This window comes from Cottoperca gobio, chromosome 12 (assembly GCF_900634415.1).
Source record: "Cottoperca gobio chromosome 12, fCotGob3.1, whole genome shotgun sequence".
Lineage (NCBI taxonomy): Eukaryota > Metazoa > Chordata > Actinopteri > Perciformes > Bovichtidae > Cottoperca > Cottoperca gobio.
Window position 1 is genome coordinate 2,592,583 of NC_041366.1, and position 21,483 is coordinate 2,614,065.

At 41.1% G+C, this 21,483-nt stretch overlaps 1 protein-coding gene across 2 annotated transcripts; it reads left to right on the forward strand.

The window, feature by feature from the left end:
• Positions 1–619: 619 nt before the first annotated feature.
• On the forward strand, positions 620–9,762 carry prrc1 (proline-rich coiled-coil 1). Of its 2 annotated transcripts, none has more exons than XM_029445044.1 (9): positions 620–764; positions 2,221–2,338; positions 2,994–3,371; positions 3,585–3,730; positions 4,655–4,757; positions 4,856–5,019; positions 5,998–6,101; positions 8,016–8,118; positions 8,254–9,762. In XM_029445044.1, the coding sequence occupies exons 2-9, from the start codon at positions 2,242–2,244 to the stop codon at positions 8,461–8,463; spliced, it is 1,305 nt and encodes a 434-aa protein (XP_029300904.1). In that variant the 5' UTR covers positions 620–764; positions 2,221–2,241; the 3' UTR covers positions 8,464–9,762. The 2 variants fall into 2 exon arrangements, with proteins under 2 accessions (XP_029300904.1, XP_029300903.1); XM_029445043.1 differs by having other exon boundaries at positions 621–764; positions 2,226–2,338.
• The last annotated feature ends 11,721 nt before the right edge of the window (positions 9,763–21,483 follow it).

Consider the following 21,483-nt stretch of genomic DNA (forward strand, 5'->3'; position numbering starts at 1 on the left):
GTCATGTGGTTTCATTCAGGCCAATTCATACTTTCCGCGAGTCCCCTCTGGTCCTCGTGACGCAAATGACATCATCCACCATGTCTGGGTCCGGTCCGGGCGCTCGTGATAATGGGAGGAGTTACGGGGTACATCCCAAATCTCTTAAATTGCATCCACGTTTCCCTCACTTGTGTCCTAGTCCCTCCCATCAGGGATGCATGAAAAGACCCTGCGAGGAGAGAGGAAACGTGTTTCTAGATAAATGAAATGTCCTTTCCTCTGAAGCGTCACATGAAGCGACGTTTCTGAAGTCTGCGATCACAGCTGATCAGCTGTCAGTCTGTTTTAACAGCTGTAGAGACTTTTGGTTGAGTTTGTGTCTGCACACGTGCTGATACTAATAAAGAAACACAGATGATGATAAATACAAATGTAAATATAAAACGTGTTTCCTGATGACAGACAGATTATTCGACTCTCATTAAAAGAAGAATCTTCATTCAACACATGTTTAACTAGATGGTAAACCAGAAAACAAATACAATATACAAAAGAGTGATTCGCTTGAGTTTAATCTGTTCATCGTGATGTTGTATCAGCGTCCGATCGATAACTGATGCCATCAAGATGGCGCACCAGAACCACTTCCGGTTCAGGATCGAGGAGCGAGGAAACACACTTGGGACGTACCCGTGGTCGAGCAGACGTGGCAACACATGACGTCATCAAAGAGGGGCGCTAGTTTGTTCATGGGTGGTGTGCAAAGCTATTCCTGCTAGCAGGTGAGTAGTTAAGATACTTGTCCTGTAATAAGAAAAAGAACACATGATGTTCACCGATGCTTGTTGTTGGATAATTAGATAAACATGGACATGTCACCTTTTTATATTTATTTGTTTAGCTAGAGCTGAGTTGTGTGTGTGCATGTGTAACGTTGCTGCTGCAGTGTTCTGTGTTAAAGGAAGCTAACACTGAATTCAGTTCAAACTTCCAACATGTTCATGTCGCGTCGCTTATAAACAATGGCAAATATCACCTATAGGTGTGTTCATTAAGCATATTGATATACAAAGGTAGCATTAACCCGGTATAACTTGAAACCGATAGTGTGTTAGGGTTAGCACTACGTGGTAAAGTATGTTAGTCACTTATATTGTAAAGTAGTGGTGCATATTCCAAAACAAATCTGCCCTTTTCTAACTGCCCTGCTGTAGATGGATAAAGTTATTTGAAATGTACAAACCTCACAGTAAACATGAGGCCCGTGGACCCCCTGACAGTCGTCTGCTTTGCCCAGTAACCAACCTGGCATATCCCATACTGCCAGTGTTGACAGATCAGATTGACACTTTCCAGCCCAATTTAAATAAATAAAAAATCAGCCCAAATCATAACCTTGTCAGAAATTCGTGCAAAACCATTACACACGCAATAAATCATCATTAGCATTCAAAGCTTTATATCTGCATCGACTAACCAAAGATAAAATGTTAGATGTATAGGATATCGCAACCCAGTGCAGTCAGACAACCAAATACACAAATTGCCATGTTGACGATGACATCAGGGTTATCCCTAACGATGGTTGAATTCAATCAATGCGATCATACATTTCTCAAATTAAATGAGTCTGTAATATAAGTGGACACAAAGAAGTTTACTGTACTTTTGTATCTGTGTTTTTGACTAAAATATGAGTTATTTTGGTTTGGTAATATTGTTTTCACAATAAATTCAAAACCCTGCAAAATGTTGACCTAAACAGCCCACATTTCACCTCCCTACCCAACAGACCAGACCAATCTGGCAACACTGTATACAACATATTACGTTTAAAGACTACTGTTAGTGTTTGTTGGGGATGCACTGCGCCGACTCTTTCTCCAATACCAATTTTGATACCTCAATTGAGTACAGATCCAATACCAGTGCTCTGTTGTATCTCTGTGTACTCACTGCATGGAACTGTCAAGCTTACATGATAAGGGATTGTTATGGCACTAACACTTTGACTAAATGTCTGTAACTTATAGTAGAAATTGACAATTAATGAACTGTAAATAATCTAAATCAGTCTTTTATATGCAGTCTATAGTCAAAAATATCTGCTTTAGCAGGTTAATTGGCTTGGTGCATCCTCACTGTATGTATGCGAGCATTAGAATTAAATCATCTTAACAAGATGATCACATGCTGATTCATCACAGCATCTCACTGCGGCTGTATTCTGGACTCAAGTATAGGTATAAAGCTGAGAAGATGATGGAAGAGAGTGGGATTGAGACTACACCTCCTGCCAGCCCTACACCTCCCCTGAGTGCGGCTGCCACAGTCAGCGCCCCGCCAATGTCTATCGGTAAGGCCTGATCTATCAACTGCTGCTGCGTGAGCAGACCAGCTGCTCTTGTATTTTTCAGTACTGCTTTGTGAAATGTCCTGTGAGGTACATATCCTGCAATTAAAATTAAAATGTTTTAAACAATTAAAAGGACTCTTATATCAATAAGTTATTATAAGCCTATATATATATATATATATATATATATATATATATATATATATATATATATATATATATATATATATATATATATATATATATATATATATATATATAGCACCTTGAGATTGCTTTACAAATAAAATTTATTATTATTATTATTATTATTATTATATCCAATTATTATTGACAATCAAATACTGGCATTCTCCAGTATTGGATTAGCTATATTACTGAGCTGTAATATTAATTCAGTCTGAATAGTAGATTGTCAAAAAAGAAAATAATTATTCACTTTGATGAATTGCATTGGTTAAGTGCTTAAGTCTCTACACTTTTATTTTCATAGTTAACTGAATATAGCAGAACTAATGAACAAAGGTTTTGATTTGATGACATCATATGCAGTGAATGGGCTTGAACACTGAAGGCCTGAGCTGCACATTGAGCTGCTGACACAAGGCTCTGTGAGAAGTTCCTCTGAGGTTAACATGGATTCATTGTGTTTTAGGTCTGTCCAGCCCTCTGTCCCACCCTGGCACCAGCTCTGTCTCCCCCGCTCTCGCCCCTGTTCCCTCCCTCCCTTCTTTCAGCAGCCCAATGGCCACACCCCCCTCCCTGACCTCCCAGTTCCCCCCTCCCTCCACACTTGCCTCCCCCTTCACGAGCAGCTCTCCGTTTCCTCCTTCCACCTCCCCTTCCTTGCCTCCTCGGGCGTCCCTCATCGGACTACCACCCTATTCGGCTCCCAGCATGTCGGCTCCTCCCGTAGGCCCGCCTTTATCCAACTTCTCCATGAGTGCAGGATATGACATCACACGGGGTCATGCCGGTCGAACGCCACAGACACCCCTGATGCCAACATTCTCCAGTCCTACTGCCATGCCAGGTAAGAGTGTAACACACACACACACACACACACACACACACACACACACACACACACACACACACACACACACACACACACACACACACACACACACACATTGTAGTCCTTCCATGAAGCCCCACAGTACAGAAGTCAAACAGGCTCCAGGCTTTCCATTGCATTTGAGGTATTCCAGCATATATGCTTAAACATTTTTTTTTTATCTTGCAGGTGTAGTGCCAAACCCCATGGTTCAGCAGCCAGCCATGATAGGAGGAGTAGATAGTGGATCTCCCATCACTTTCCCAGAGGAGCAGGAAGACCCCAGAGAGCCTGGGCACACCAACACTGGTGGAGGCATCTGGGGCTTTTTCAAGGTAATCCCGCTCTGATCAATGTGGTTTGACATAACTTCAAAGCCCTCTTCACACATGGAATACATCACAAAGCTGACATCTGATAAAGAGATGACATTCTGTTGTCCAGACAGAGGATATTAGGGGTAGGCAATTCAAGGAGAAATACTATTCTCTGGGAACTATTGAACGATTATTAGAGCGTGAATATGAATAAAGCTGCTGGGCTATGTGCTAACCAGCTGATGTCATCACTGACATTTTGAACATATCACTGTTACAGGAAAGTGTTCCAACCTGCTTTATGACAGCCACCATTGTCCCTGTACCTAAAGTCTGCAGTGTCTAGTCTTAACGACCACCGCCCTGTGGCAGCCCCATTCTGATGAAGTGCTTTGAGAAACTGCTTCTCTAGCACATGAACAACAACATCCCAGCCAGACTGGACTCTCACCAATTTGCATCAAGAGCCAACAGAGTGCCTTCCACTGATCCCTCACCCTCTGGGAAATAACAATACCTACATCAGAAAGCTGTTTGTTGATTTCAGCTCAGGGATGTGCGATATGACCAAATACTCATATCTCGGTATATGTCATTTTATATCACGATACAGTAATTGTCCTGTAAATTATATAACCAGAGTTCTTCCTCATCCTGACTTTACAATGTCACTCTCCTCCTCCATGTCGGCCCAGATCAGGTTACCTTGTGAGGCAGCTCTTGCATTTTGAATAATGTGACCTTTTTAAAGTAATAAGAAATGAAACTATTAGACATGTGATAGTGTAGCTGAAAGATGTTTCACTTGATAGTAGTTTGATGTGTTATCAGATTTATACACAAATAGTTATGATGCGGTCCATCTGTACGAACGTCTGTTTTAACAGTCAGCCCTGTGCAGTGCTCTGACAGTCATGTTCCATGTGATGTCTGTGTCCTCAGGGAGTAGCAGGTAACACTGTAGTAAAGACGGTCTTGGACAGAACCAAGCACTCTGTGGAGTCCATGATCACCACTCTGGATCCTGGCATGGCTCCATACATCAGTAAGTCAACCTGCGCTCTCCTCACCACGATGTTACCACATACTGAAAAATGCTGACTAACTGTCCTCCATAAATGTTTGTGTATTGTTGCTATCCAGAGTCTGGTGGGGACATTGACATTGTGGTGACTTCAGATAAGGAGGTAAATGTGGAGGCAGTCAGAGATGCCTTTCAGGAGGTTTTTGGGATGGCCCTGGTCACTGGAGAGCCTGGTCAGTCCAACATCGCCCCACAGCCTGTAGGCTACGCAGCCGGTGTCAAGGTGAGCTCACTGTTGCTTCTCCAGCCTGCTTGTTTAATCAAAGTAACAGAGGAGGCAGAACTACTGTAGTGGAGCTTTTTTACAGGATCATGTTTCATGATACGTTTCCCTCATACTCATCAGTTTTGACCAAAACCTTGGGAAGTGCTGCTATGTCATGTGAGTCTGTGCTGTAGCCTACACTTAGTACTATTTGAACTTGTAAAAGATGTGTTTGAACTGCAGAGCACTTTCCCATGACTGGTACTGTATACAGCCTCATCCACAGACAGCCTGAAACAGAGCAAGGCATCTGTCACGCTGCTGCTGTGCATTGTGAACAGCATTCTATACAACTGCAACTTCACAACAATTGATCATCAAAAGAGATCAGTCAGCAACGACTGTATGTTGATAAACTAATCAATTAATTGTTTCAGCTATAGACTTCCATTGGCTGGCAATTCTATTGTTCTATGCTAAACTATAGACCAATCAGAAAGTCCACTTTCTTAGGACACCAGTGTTGCATGATTGACAAACTCAGTTTCATCCTGATGACCCTGCTGCTCTTCAGACAGAATGACCAAGATGTGCTACAATTTGAGGATCCAAACATGTGGGGACCTTTTAACAATGATAAGAATTCCTGTTGACCGTGTGAGGGTCACTTTTAATCTCGTGCCAACTTACTTCTTTAAGCACTTGCCGGTAAGGCACTATATTTGTTCACTTACCCCATGACACTTCCCTACTGAACGTATCCTAAAAGATAAACAACATATAAAACAAACCCTGCAGTATTTTACTTCAGGTCTGTAGTTCAGTTCGAAGCATCAGTGAAGGCTCTACAGTGTGTGTGTGTGTGTGTGTGTGTGTGTGTGTGTGTGTGTGTGTGTGTGTGTGTGTGTGTGTGTGTGTGTGTGTGTGTGTGTGTGTGTGTGTGTGTGTGTGTGTGTGTGTGTGTGTGTGTGTGTGTGTGTGTTGGTACATGTACAGGGGGCTCAGGAGCGCATTGACAGCCTGCGTCGAGCCGGTGTGATCCATGAGAAGCAGCCAGTGGTCTCTTTGGAAAACTTCATCGCTGAGCTCTTTCCCGACAAGTAAGAAGTCCTCTGACACACATTGAGAAATTATTTAAACAGGCTTTTCTATTTCCCACTCGCATCTTTACATCTTATACACTCTGTGATGGGAAGATAGTAACCCATGTGCACTGGAATACAACCCAATTCAATTGCCTACAATAATCACTACCTCTGTGGATGATGGAGGCTAATGTCTGGTAGTTTGGAGTGTAATGGACTGAATCCTATTACATGCTGTTCTGTTTCATTCCTTACTGAGTGCAATGTGCTCTCCTACCTGCTGGTAGCTCACTAGCTACACTGACTGTCTTGGATCACCTGGCTACTCTTGCAGTTCAGATGGACAGTCGAGCAGCAGTTTGGATTAGCCTGACCGGCTAGCCACTTGTTTGCCCGGTTGCAGTCGTGTTATATACGTCTGCTAGAGGTTCAAGTCCTGTGGTCTAGTCACAGTTCTGGCTCAGATGTACCAGCCTGACCTTCTATCCGAACTGAAAAGATGCTGGGGTGTGCCTCTTGTGGAGCTCAACTTCAGGTTGAGGAAGGCCACAAGTTGTGCTGCGAGTGTCTTGTTGCTGTCGCCCATTAACTGCAGCATTCTGCTACTCTGCTGCGCCAGGTGGAGGACTTCCTGTTAAGAGATGACCTTCCACCCTCAGAAGCTCTGATTCCCACAAACAGCGGGAGAAGTGCAGAGTCAGGCCACATGAGGAGTGCAGTAACCCTGAACGCAAATAGACGAATGAACAAGCTCCCTCCCACCATGAGATGGAGGCTTTACAAACTGAAATAAAGCAGCTCAAAGCATGGGTGTGGGCTCTACCTCCCCTCTAACCCAACTTGGAGGGGATGGTGTAATTTCAACAACAGCTTCAAACTCTGTTAGCCCCATGGAGGATGTATCCCGAACTGTCTTTCAGGGGGCCTAGAGGCTCAGAGACTCCCCTCACGAGCTCCGTAAGCACTGAACTGGGAGGACCCTGCCCCCTGAGGTTTCACTGTGTGATAAGGTTGGGCTGGATGACGCACCAGCGGCTCACCTTGTGGGCAATCCGTATTCTCGTCGGGCTCCTTGAGCCCCACTTTTTGAAGCACTGTTTGGGCAGAACTAAGGGCGTCAGTGTGAACCATAGGGTTGGCCATCAGGTGGAATGTGTCATAATTACAAAACTGGAAATCAACCCAACTCTAGGGGACCAGTGTAATGCATCACTGATGAATCTCTAAAGATCGAAGCCCACTGTCCTAGGCCATAGTTCCAGGTAACAGATGGCCTTCTCTTTTGAGGGATTATGAGACTGCTTCGTATTGGAAATTCCCTTACTGTGCTGCTTCTCGCCTGGTCCAAAATGTTACCGCCAGGGAGACCGATGGGAGAGTTGGGGAACACAAAGGATAAAGCACTTCATGCCTTCGGATGGATAACCAGTGCACTTGGTCGTTTGATGTCCATTCTCGTCGTGACACAACGTCAGGTGGGGCTCACACAGGCACCTGAGTCTGATGACGGTAGACAAACACTGCAAAAGCTCCCTGTCAGAAAGAGCATTGGAGTGCAGGAAACAGTTGAGCCAGGCTTCAGACGCCAGTGCTCCAGGTAGCATGGTGCACAGCTGGATGTGGATGTTTCTGATTCCTTTGTGAGTCAACCAAGCAAGTGTGAAATATATAATCCAGACATGCACACGTAGAGGCGATGTTCATTATACATTTATTTCTCATGTATGAATAAGCACCATTGCAGTATTACATATCTATTAACATAAGTATTGTTGAATAGTTGTCTTGCAAATATCATTTAATAAATGATTGTCTATCCAGCAGCTCATGTGATTTGTCAATGTGTAAAATGAATGCAGTGGGTGTAAATAGTAATGAATGCAGACGTATAATGGCTGTGACCTTTCTGAATCTTTTTGTTGTCTCCAGGTGGTTTGACATTGGCTGTTTGATCTTGGAGGACCCTAATAACAGTGTCCGCATCGAGGTCTTCACTCAGGCAACTCCTCTGGCTCTAGATCACGTCCAACAGGTACAGCAACTGTTTAATTTCAATACCCTGACGTCTCTGATATCCATCCATCTGTGATCTATACCCCCTTATCCCGTGTAGGGTGTTGAGGTGCTTCGATGTCACTCACTGTTTTTGTGACCTCCCCCTGTGCAGGCCCAGTCCCTGACCCCTCCTGACTACAGCCTGCGCTGGTCAGGTCTGATTGTTACAATGGGTGAGGTCCTGGAGCGCAGCCTGCCCAACATCAACAGGACAGACTGGCATCAGGCCATGACGGGCATGACCCAACGCCAAATGATCCAGAGTGCTGCCAAAGCACTGGCTGGGATCTACAAACAGCAGCTGCCCCCCAGGACTGTGTGAGGCTGAATGCTTCCAGTGTCCGTCTCATGCGAGGAGGAGGTGGAGACACTTGGAGGAAAACTGACTGATGGGACAGCGAGGTTCCTCGTATCTCCCCATTCATCCTCCATCTGTCCTCGCGGGGGAAAGCCAAATGCACATCTCTTTCAAAGATGTTGATGTTTATGCTCAGAGATGTTTACTGACATTTCAACATGTCAACAGGATTTTTCTGAAAGGCCATCAGATATTACATCAGGCTTTAATGACGACTTAACTAATCATCTCGTCATCCTCCGTAAAATATGATTACACATCATGTGTAATCATATCAACAACCTTAACACATTGAGGCAATATTCAGTTTTCTTGTTGTGTTTATGGTTATTGTAGAGATTATTACATGCACTGCGTCCCAGTTGTATTCTATATACCAGAGGTCAGATCCGAAACTTTGGAAAACAGTGTACTATTGTAGAAGTTAGTTTTTTAAGAAACTAATGTACTGTTTTGTAGTAACAGGGCATTATACAAGGTATGTGCTGATATCCTGACACGATTGCCAATTTCACGTTTCAAAACCTTAAACAGCTGTTGGGAAATGTTATTCTAAGGATCTTAGTTTGTGTGTATATTTCTTTATAAACTGTTGCTAGGGCCATCGATCCACCGTCCACCTTTTTATTTTATTATATTTTTTTTATGCTGTAAATAACTCATTTTATTAGTTAGAAATAGAATCCCCTCAACATGGCTGGATTGAGTTGCTTGAGGGCCTTGAGGCTAAAATGAGCAGCCGGGGCCATGTTAACCTCCCCCTCGCTATTCCTATGCTTATTCTTTATGCCAAATTCATGTAATAATTTGCTTTGTGGCAATTTGATTAAACACAAATAATTGTGTTAATATGCTAAATGATTTTTTATTTTATTAAGAAGATAATAAAGGTATTAAAACTAGATTTTAGGATTGGATAATAACGCAGCACACATCTAAAGGCTTTTTATAGTATGGGTTGATATTCTGTTTTGTTCCCATATTTTCATTTTCATGAATTCAGTTTTTTAAATGACCATAAATCATTTGTCACACCGTGAACCTGGGGCCTGAGAGGGGCCCCTGGGGTCGGGGGCCTCAGAGGGGCCCCTGAGACTGTGTCCAGTGAAAGCTTCTTAAAGCATTGAATTGATATGAAGCCATTGTGCTGAAAATGTTTATTGTTTTGAAGCATTTGATCCAGGGAAAATGTTGATCTCTACTGGACAACCTCTGGTAATGCATTTGTATAAAAGATAAATAAAGAAACATTTTCGACGACCATTTTTGGACGCGAGGGCTGGGGAGGGATTAGCATTGCTACTTCTCTAGTTGCAATCACAAGTTAGCCACGCCCAGAGGCTGAGGCTACGTCCACTCCTTTCATACAGTCTGTGCTCCGTGCTCACATTAACATTTTGTTCAGTAAAGGAGAAATACAGGGTTCCTATGGATCCTTAAAAAGCATTGATGTCATTGATAAATAAAAAATAAGGCCTTAATTGGTATTAAAATGTTTAAAATCAATCTTTCAAAAGTATTAAATGCTTTAAAAAAGAGAAGATGGATTTTATTCACCTTTTTTTCTGATTCACAAAATAATTAGTAAAATCTTCTTATTTGTAAATAACATTAACGCCACGCCGATCCTGACTGCGCAAACATATGTTTTACATTTCCTTCAGAGTGGAATTACTAAATCTTAATTTGCTTTAAACTATAGCAACCGTGGAGTAATAAGAATGACCACTTCAAGACAAGCATTGCCTTCACACCTCACTCTGAGGTCAAGCAAGTGAAGTCTTTGTACACTTTGTTTAGTGTAAATCCATTTAGAATCAGAATAGAGGTAGTGTGCAACTGGGACACAGCTGTGCGATGGGCCAAATGATGTCATGTGTTTATTTTTAAAGCTCAGAATCCCATTCATTGATTCTTGCTTGTTTTATAACTACATATCTGCACATCGTAACGGTTGTGCTGTATGTATGCACTCATTAGGTAAGAACACATTTTGACTCGAGTAATTGCAGCAGGATGCTATCACTAACCTGGGATTTGATAAGGAGATTAATTTATTTTCTGCTCCATAGACTAAACACATACCAAGTGAATAATCAATTAATCAAAAGGATGAATGCAATACTGCAGCATTACACATCTGAGTGAGAAGACCAAAGATGGATCCCTGTGGAACACTTGTTTTGACGTAAAATATAAATCCAAGTGCACACGCCTTCAGACACAAACACTGAACGCTTTTGCAGGTCATGTCTGAAGCAGCGTCAGGAAGGGTTATGTCGTGGGATGTAGCCGATACAAACTAAACAAAAAGGTGAGGCAGCAAAGGTTCTGAAATAAAGATACTTGATCAAATACATGGTCTTTGGAAAGCTTTATTCTTGCAAGAAGGATCAACAGTACAGAGTGTCAAGCAGTCTGCAGAGAAGTTCAAAGAATAGGAGAATACAAATAGACTATAGCCACCTAGTGGGTGGCTCTGTTTACTGACCATCAGCTGTGCACCTCTGCACACCTAGCTGATACCAGAGACACAGAAATGTCAAGGTGACCCGACCAGAGTGTACTTTGGTCTCTGTAAGTGGGACAAAGATTAGATGAGCATAATACGAATAAGAAGACAAAGTATGAGACAGATAAAGTTACCGTTACAGTTACTGCACACAGCAACTAAGACATTTGAGTCACATACGATGATGTGTGGTGCTGCAGGCCTGAGACAGATGATCAAATCAAATCAAATCAAATGTATTTGTATAGCCCAATATCACAAATTATACATTTGTCTCAGTGTGCTTTACAGACTGTACAGGTTACGACATCCTCTGTCCTTAGACCCTCACATCGCACAAGGAAAAACTTCCTAAAAGAAACCCCAAAATTAAAGGGGAAAAAATGGAAGAAACCTCAGGGAGAGCAACTGAGGAGGGATCCCTCTCCCAGGACGGACAGACGTGCAATAGATGTCGTGTGTACAGGATAAACAACATAGTACAAATACAACATTTGACAGAAATTATGTTGTGTTGGAAAAAAAAGAAATAGAAAGTTTGGATGAATCCAAGAAAGTTTGGATGAATCCAGGAAAATGTCAATAAGGCTTCCCGGTGTCCAGCAGGACCAGGGCAGCAGGCGCTGTCACGATTCATGATCCTGACGTAAACTTTATCAGTGGCAACCTGCCACATGAGAGACAGACACTCCGGGGATGATACCCCGGATGGTGAGTTAGTAACATACATTTACATAAATGCATACAGATAGAGAGGGAGAAGAAGAGAGAGGGAGAGAAGGAAGAGAGCAGGGAGGTGTCCCCCGGCAGTCTAAGCCTATAGCAGCATAACTAGGGGCTGATCCAGGGAAAACCTGAGCCAGCCCTAACTATAAGCTTTATCAAAAAGGAAAGTCTTTAGCCTACTCTTAAATGTGGAGAGTGTGTCTGCCTCCCGAACACAAACTGGAAGCTGGTTCCACTGGAGAGGAGCTTGATAGCTGAAGGCTCTGGCTCCCATTGTACTCTTAGAGACTCTAGGAACCACAAGTAACCCTGCAGTCTGGGAGCGTAATGCTCTAGTTGGTTTATAAGGTACTATGAGATCTTTAAGATATGCTGGAGCCTGACCTTTAATTGATTTGTAAGTCAGGAGAAGGATTTTGAATTCTATTCTGTATTTTACCGGGAGCCAGTGCAGAGCAGCTAATACAGGAGTAATATGATCCCGTTTCCTTGTTCTAGTCAATACACGTGCCGCTGCATTTTGGATCAACTGAAGAGTCTTAAGCGACTTTTTGGGACAACCTGATAACAATGAGTTGCAGTAATCCAGCCTTGAAGTAACAAATGCATGGACTAGTTTTTCTGCATCATTTTGAGACAGGATGCGTCTTATTTTTGCAATGTTACGTAGATGAAAGAAGGCAGTCCTTGAGATTTGTTTTATGTGGGAGTTAAACGACAGATCTTGATCAAAGATGACGCCAAGATTCCTTACAGTGGTGCTGGAGGCCAAGTTAATGCCATCCAGAGCTTCTATGTCATTAGAAAATGCGTTTCGGAGGCGTTTAGGGCCAAGTATAATAACTTCAGTTTTGTCTGTGTTTAACATCAAAAAGTTGCTAGACATCCAAGTTTTTATGTCCTTAAGGCATGCTTGAAGTTTAGCCAATTGATTGGTTTCATCTGGTTTAATTGATAGATATAATTGGGTATCATCCGCATAACAATGAAAGTTTATAGAGTGGTTCCTTATAATATTGCCCAAAGGAAGCATATATAAGGTGAATAGAATCGGTCCAAGTACAGAACCCTGCGGAACTCCAAGACTGACTTTGGCTGTCATGGAGGATTTATCGTTAACAAGTACAAATTGAGATCGCTCAGATAAATAGGACTTGAACCAGCTTAGTGCGGTTCCTTTTATGCCAACACAATGTTCCAGTCTCTGTAGTAGAATGTCATGATCAACAGTGTCGAAAGCAGCACTGAGGTCTAACAAGACAAGAACAGAGACAAGTCCTTTGTCTGATGCCAATAGAAGGTCATTGGTAACTTTCACCAGTGCCGTCTCTGTGCTATGATGAACTCTAAATCCAGATTGAAAAACCTCAAATAAACTATTATTATGTAAAAAGTCACACAACTGTTTTGCGACTGCTTTCTCAAGGATTTTAGCGAGAAAGGGTAGGTTAGATATCGGCCTATAGTTGGCTAAAACCTCTGGATCAAGACCAGGCTTTTTAAGAAGTGGTTTTATTACAGCTACTTTAAAGGATTTTGGTACGTAGCCAGATAATAGAGACAGGTTGATCATATTTAATAACGAAGTGTTAATTAAGGGTAAAACTTCTTTAAACAGTTTAGTTGGAATCGGGTCCAAAAGACAGGTTGATGGTTTAGACGATGAGATTGTTGAAGTTAGTTGGTTAAGGTTGATTGGAGTAAAACAGTCTAGATATATTTCAGGAGTTACAGATGTTTTTAAAATTCCAACAGTTGAAGTTAAGTCATTACCAATTGAGGTCAGGAGGAGATTAATTTTGTCTCTAATAATTATAATTTTATCGTTAAAGAAACTCATAAAGTCGTCACTACTGAGAGATATAGGAATAGAAGGCTCTGTATGATGATTACTTAACAGAGCAGCACAATGTAGATCTTTGTCCAAGCTATTTACACTATCCTTTAGTTATTAACATTTTAAGTTGGCTTATCATAGTAACACTTTAGTATAGTTTATTCCATTCAGTCAGTGGCCAAGTACAAAAAACATCTCGCACAAGGAGAAGAGATTGTCCCAGATTTAGCTACCAGCTCATTTCCTTCTGCAGGTCGACTAATACAACTAACTATTGTCTGGACTTGAGAATAACACTGAGAAAGCATGTGGACACCACATCACCCTGAGATAATAAAGACTACGTAATGACATTACTGTCTTTACTCACCTTCTCACTACTGAATGTTTTGTATTCACTTGGCATATTCCCGACACTGCCGAGTGAAGATCTCCACTGTGCACTTTGTTGATGGTTTTCTGTTGCAAAATGATAGTTTGCTTCAGTATATCTGTACATATATACACCAATGAAGTCACCAATACATTTGGTGACTTCCAAAATGTTGTTGAAATCCCCCCTGGATATCTGCAATCCTTGGAATGATGCTGAGGAGCCTTTGAGTGCTCTCAGCACCCACAGTCTGCACAGCTCTCTTTTCACCTGCTCCGCTGTGAGGACCAGTGTGCAGTGTGTGATGGGCCCTGAACTTTTATTGGGGAGAAGATAGCCTCTGTAGTGTTACTCCTCATTCCTCTCCACACATCCTTTGTGTCCTTCTCACATCCTGCTTTCTCACACACAGCTCTACAACCAGGGACATTTGTTTACGCTGTCCACCACTTCATCTGCACGCATTCAGGCAGAGGCTGAGTTGGCTGCACTAATGACTGGTCAAAAGACAAACATGCACTGGAGGAACAAGAGGAACATCTTCATAAAGGAAAATTGCAGCAAATCTGGCGAGAGTGAGTAAGACTCTAAGAGCTTCTAGTGTAACAAGTGCTTAAAGTGCTGTAACAAAAAGTTCTTACGAGGCAAAAACAGTCAACGCTGATGCTCATCCATTCATTACTGAAAAGTCTGGAAAAGACAATCCGAAAGCACAAGCATGTGGCCTGAGCATGAGACACGCTGAGCCCAGGTCCCAGGACTCAGGACATCTGTTGGTCCGAGGTACTCCAGTTAGCATCCGAATACAGGACAGAAACACCTTCAATGCTGAATGTGGGCCAAATGGCAAATATCAAAACTCTCTTTAAGACATTTTGAGGAAGCAAAATGAAATAAAAAATGTTCTGTTACAGAAACAATCTTTACCAAAATGAGAAATAGAGATCTATGATGGTGATTAGCAATTTCATGGGTTCCAAGTCGAACAGCCATAGTGATAACTTGTATTTTCTCGAACAGTACACCAAAGGTCGTCCGAGTGACCTTCTCAGAATCTGCTAGCAGCAGGAACTTGAAGGGGGACATCTCAAGGGAAAACCTTTACTGCAGGAAGAATTTGGCAATGTTTATGTCCAACCCTCGCGATGCAGTCAAGACGAAGAACCTGTGTTGTTGAGAGAAGACCAAACATTCATAGAACTTGTCACCAACTCTGTAAAGCTTGTGGATGGCCACTCTGGCTTGCCTTCAGTTAAAATAGCAAATGACAAGAGAATTGTTAAACAACGTTCTTTCAACATAAGGAGATTTCAGAAAGATGTTTGATTTCACATCAAGCACGATTCTTTCATGAAGGATGTTGTTGATGTGGAGAGTGAAAGTAAATCCTGGTGTAGTAAAATTCCTTCTAGTGAATGCTCTGCTTTGTAATGTAGTATGATATAATACAATATATTAAAGGGCAATCAATGTATTCAGCATATTATTTGTATCTGTATCTAACGCTAAAAGTAGACATTGTGCATGTAACCAGGACTTTTTGTTGAAGAAAGTATAAAGAACCTCAGAGATAAGCGAATCAGAGATGAGCTCATTATAGAAAAGTACCAGAGATCCCAGAAACATTAGTGCCAGCAGAACAGATTAAGTCACTGCAGAGAAATACTTAACACCCGAGACATACTGGACCCAGTTACAGGCCGGGATAAAGGGAGTGAGATCATCTTACACGTCACGCCATTATACGTGCAGATAGGAATGATCCGTAAGAATATGTGAGGAGGAGCACAGTCCTTCCCCCATTTTCCACCAGTGAGGACAGGGTCTGTGTGCTATATCAGATTAGACTAGATTCAACTTTATTGTCAGGTACAAGACAATGAAATGCAATTTGTACCAGAAGTGCAACAATGAGCTGTATTATATACAGAGAGGGCATTGAGTGAAGCTATACACTACTATAAATATGTAACAGAGTGCAAATGCAGGTTGTGTGCAACAGTAATGGTATGAACAGCATATACATCTGGTTATATGTACAGTAACAATATTGAACTGTATAAAAGGTTCAGACTGTGCAGATATGAATAGTGCAAATAACATGAGCGTAAGTACGATAACAGTGCAGGTGAGTGCAGGTGAGTGCAGTGATGCTAATGGAGTGATGGAGGAGAGTTCAGCAGAGTCACTGCCTCAGGGAAGAAGCTCTTCCTGAGTCTGGTGATGCGAGAGCGGAGGCTCCTGTAACGCCTGCCGGATGGGAGGAGGGTGAACAGTCTGTTGTTGGGGTGGGAGGCATCCTTGATGATGTTCCTGGATTTACCCAGACATGCATGCATGAAGTCCATGATGATCTCCTTGGTGAGGTTGTTATCAGCACACCACGTGGCCAGGTGCTGTACCTCTTCCCTGTAGCACGGGTACAGCTAGTATATCTTGAGTCTGAGTCAACTCGCGTTTTTGTCTCTGTTTTGAAGAATAAAAATGAATTGTAAAAACCTGCTAAGACTCCAATAGCTACTCAGCTGTACTGAGATTAAGGTGTTGGTGAGGAGGTCCTGACTTGGAGTTTTTTCTCCAACAACTCTAGAAAAAAATCAAATCTGAGTTATGTTTAACCGTGCAGCAACATTCCAAGGAACATCTCTGAATTGTCAGCTCCTGCAGGGGCCACATCTTGCTCACCCACTTATTGGAGCGATGACTAGATTCGGAAAAGAACCAGTGGCGTTCATGGCAGACATGGAATCCATGTTTCATCAGGTGAAAGTACCAGCACAATAAAAAGATTGTCTGAAGTTTCTCTGATGATCCATCTCTGAAGTCAAGCCTGATGATCCACCTATGGTCTTGGCTCACCACCAAGTGGATCATAGAATCAGAGCAACTTCCACACAAAGGTATGCCAATGTTTGTGCCAAAGCTTATATGTTGACGACTACATTGTTTCAGTGGCGACTGAGGATTAAGCAATATCTGCCTATTGTGACCTTGTGGCCATTTCTGCTAAATGCAGCTTCCATAGAGTGTGGATAAGTGGATAAGCATCAGACACAGTGTGTTGGCCAACATACTCGGGGAACAAAGAGTAAAGAACATGAAGGATTTGTATCTTGACCTAGACTTACTTTCTGTGGAGAGAGTACTGGGTGTGCAGCGATGTATTCAGTCTGACATTATCAAATTGAAGATAGCGGGCCAAGAACGACCCCTCCCCCGGAGAGGAATTCTCTGCACCATTGGTTTGACAGCATACCAGATTCAGCTGGTTTGAGAAAGTTTCTAAGATTAGAAACCTTTGGACTTTGGAGATGTTGCTGTTGCACAGTTACACCAATCTGCAGATCCAATTGAAGACTAGGCTGTAGAACAGTGACCTACTTACTGTTGTATAGTATAGTGCCCATTATTGTCATGCCATCCATGGAGGAGCTCTACACCCAGCGGTGCAGCATCACACAGGATCATCAAAGACCCCCATCACCACAGCAACAAATCGCAGCATCCGGGCCAAGACCAGCAGACTCAGGGACAGTTTTATCCCACAGGCCATAAGACTGTTGAACTCCTGAGCTCTGTGAAGTTCACTACTGATGTTTATAGGACACACTGTTTGTTCAACATATCCACATATGTATATAGTATTACAGTGTACAGTATTTCATTTTACATTCTGTTTTATCTTATTCTATTTTATATGTACATATTTGACTTATTCCTGCATTTTACTTGCACCATTATGTCTCTTGCACTATTTATTTTGTATTTCTTATGTTGCATTGTTGGAGGAGCCTGGGTTTTTCATTGCCAAAATATACTCTGTAGCTGTTGTGCATATGACAATAACACCTTTGAATGTTGAATCTTTGAGTAGCTCTCTTAGAATCCGTCTCCTTCCCTCACATGGAGCTCACAGCTGCTACTATAGCTAGCCGTATGGACATGTTGTGTAGAAAGGAGTTGCTAATGTAGCTTCATGACAAACATTTTTTTGGATTGATAGCACTTCTGTATTGAAATATATCAAGAATGAAAACTCCAGATTCAAAGTCTTTGTGGCAAATAGGGTTTCGGAAATTCTGAAGGTGAAAGCGTTTCTGACGGATGTAACATGGGTGTCGGGGCTTCCAGTTCTTCTTCAGCCTGAGAATGAGAGGCCTCTCAACCCTGGTGATTCTGAAAGACTTCTGCCACGTGTTTTGGAAAACAAGTGGAATTTTACAGTTAATGCTGCACAGACCAAAGAGGAGGTAGATGTCTCATGGCTAATTACTCATCCTGATTGTAATAAAGACCAGCAAAGGTGTGCTGTAGAGAAAGAAGAGAGACAAAGGTGTAGAAGCCATTTTGCATTATTGTTGGAATATCTTATTATTTGGTTCAAGCCCTGTAATATCATTTTGGAAGCTAGGAGAAGCTGCAATGGAGATCACCAGAGTTTTCAAACTGATTTCCTGAACAAATACCCAGTCTGCAAAGAGGAGAAAGCATGAAACGATCATATCTACAGACTCCATCCAACAGTTTACCCCACAAAGATAGTCTGAAAGCTATGAACTACGTTTTGAATGAAAGATCTGAATCATATCCTTCTCCTACTTTTTATTATCTTAACATATTAATAAATCTTGTTTTTATTTTCTAAGATCAATACTATCTTCAACATTGTTTTTTATTTGCAGTTGTAATGCCAAAGACTTAAAAGAGTTCTATGCTTTTATATATTCAAGAAAGGAATCCATCAAATTCACATTGTGTTAAGATCTTGAACGCATCTTTTTTGGATGTTTTGGTTAAAAAAAAGGGAACCTCTCTACACACTGAAGTACATGAAAATAAAACTGATAGAAATACTTTCCTACAATGCAGCGCTTATCATTCACCAGCTTGCATCATGAGGATCACAGCTGAAAGTATGAATTGTGATTTTTTGTATGTGTTTTTGTTGTAATAATCATTTTGACCACAAGAGGCTGAAGTGCATCACTACCCCATGTTCTAAAGAGGACTAAGAGCATTCATCTTTTATTCCAGGTGAGTTTTAATTTCTCTATGCACTCTGAACACAGATGAAAAAAAGATGAAAGAAAACTTATCCTGACAAAACCACCTTTTTTCACCTGTTCTTAAGTCATAAACACAAGAGAGAAAACTATTTAGATCAGACTTTGACAATGGATCACCCAAATTATTGTTTCTCACTTTCCTCTCAGTGCTTTTGTAGCCACTGCAGCATGGGACTAAAACAGATCACAATGTTATATTCAGCTTACATAACTGATACTCAACACACTTTGATGGTGCTGTATTTGCATCATTGTGGTGGTCCTGTTAACTGAAACAAAGTTTCAGCTCCAGTGCTGATGTGGAGTTTTAAAGTTCTCATCAGTAGCTCAGTAGTGAGTGCTGCTGTACACTGTTGTGTTCATGTCTGCTTGGAAAACAGCACGTCCTGAAAACACATGATTCATTTTAAATTATATTTCCAAATCAGTGCTTCTGTCTTTCTTCCTGTTTTTCATCAGTAATTGTTTTGTTTGGCACAATTTCCCAGGACATCAGGTAGATTTACAGACAATGCGCCACATTAGGCATAAACAAAGACAGTTGTTGGGGATTTTTGTTGGGGAATAAATACTAGCTGGGAAAATCTGGTGTTCTTCTATATTTTTTGTCAACCAATCCCATGTGCAGACCTGAACCAACACTGTAAACACTGTGTCACTTAGATTGAACTCGGAACAACTGGGGCAACATTGTCCAACTATTTTAGTTTAGTGAACTTCTTGGTATTTTGAGTTAGGAAAACTGACCCACATGAAAAGCTAACTTTATTAAAGTCAGCATAAGAATAACATCAGACTTGATTAAACTGAGATAATTGCTGTGAAAATGTAGTTGCATCAACTGTAGTTGTCAGTTGTATTGCATTACATGTACATTGGATAATTAATTCACAAGAAATACAAAGAAATTGAAAAACAAATATCATAATGTGAAATAATTTATGTTTAATATCCAAATACATGAAGTAATTATTGTTAGCATCACTAACTTCCTGTAACAAAAAGCAGAGTAAGTTAAAACATTGTTTTAATTGTGAAATTGTGAAAATAGAATACGAAGTCAGAGGTCAACAATTTCTGAGACATCAGTAAAAAAAAGAGCAAGACATTCTCTCAATGTGTGTAATGTGTTTAATATCAGTTTCCAACATGCTTAACTTCTATGAAATGACTTATAAACCTCCCCATCTCCTGCACAACACTAGCTAAGACTAAATGTACAGACAGAACAGCACTTACGCATGAGTGTCACAAGATAGTTTACAAAATGATAAACCTCTGAAAATTAAAGTGAAGCTCAGTGTCTAATTTATAAACAGTCCATCACACCATTACAAGAAAAAGAGCTTTAGGCTCCACACTCTACATCACAAGAGCCATGTTTGATTATTTAAATCAGGTTTGTCAAAAACATCTCACAAGGTACTTCTAGTAGCTGTTCTGGGGCTTTCAAACATATCACATGAACTTCATCAGCAAGATGGAGTGGCCTGGTGATTAATGTAGGTTTTCAAATTTCCTTTTATTTTCAAAAAACTATTTTATAGTGAAAAGATGGAATTACATTTTACAATCATGAGCTGAGCTGAGCTTTAGAAGTGTATTGGATAATTGAACAATTTAATGGTGATATTATATACTGTATTTAACACTGTGGGTCTCCATACATAAATGGTACTGTTTGTTTTATAAAATTGCTAAACTTATAAGGATGTTGTTGTTGTTTTTTTTATCAAATTTGCCAAGAAAGTATGAAATGATACAGTATCTTTACATAATATGTGAGATTTATTTATTTGGAAAAGATGGAAACTCATTAATAAAATAGTCTAATACTTCAAACTTTCATTCACGGCTGCTCACAGGGTTAGAATCCAGCAAAAAGCTGAATTAAAGAGAGCAACAATGTCTTGACATTTTCTTATTATGCGTAGGTGCTTCAGAACTGTACATAAAGTGGGCAGTAGAACTCTATATTCTATGTAATAAATGAAGACCATGATGAGAACATTTGTGTTGCTTTAGTGGGGAGAAGAGGGGCGGAGCCTCCCGGCACTGATGACGGTCGTCAATCAAGTCATGCAGAACTACTTTAAAATCCTTCAGTGATGTAGTCTGTGAGAGAAATGAAGACACTGTTCGACCTTGATGTGATTATTTCCCAACTCACTGCAGTCTCCATGCTCCAGCTATGCTGCAAGCATGGAACAAATAAAAGATGCTGAAAGCATGTTTGAATACAGATGTTATGGAATATGTCTGTACTGGGCAACTGTTTAAAAGCTAGTTTGGTTTCCTGACAGTTTCACAGCTATAGCTAAAGTGAGTCTGTCTGTTTGGCCACTCAGGGGTGTTACACTTTAAAATGTCTAGTTTCTCATGTGTGTTATCACAGAAGATCTTTACACACATATAGTATCGAAATAAATAATCTTCAGGCATCGTAACTCAGTAAGAAGTTATATTTTGC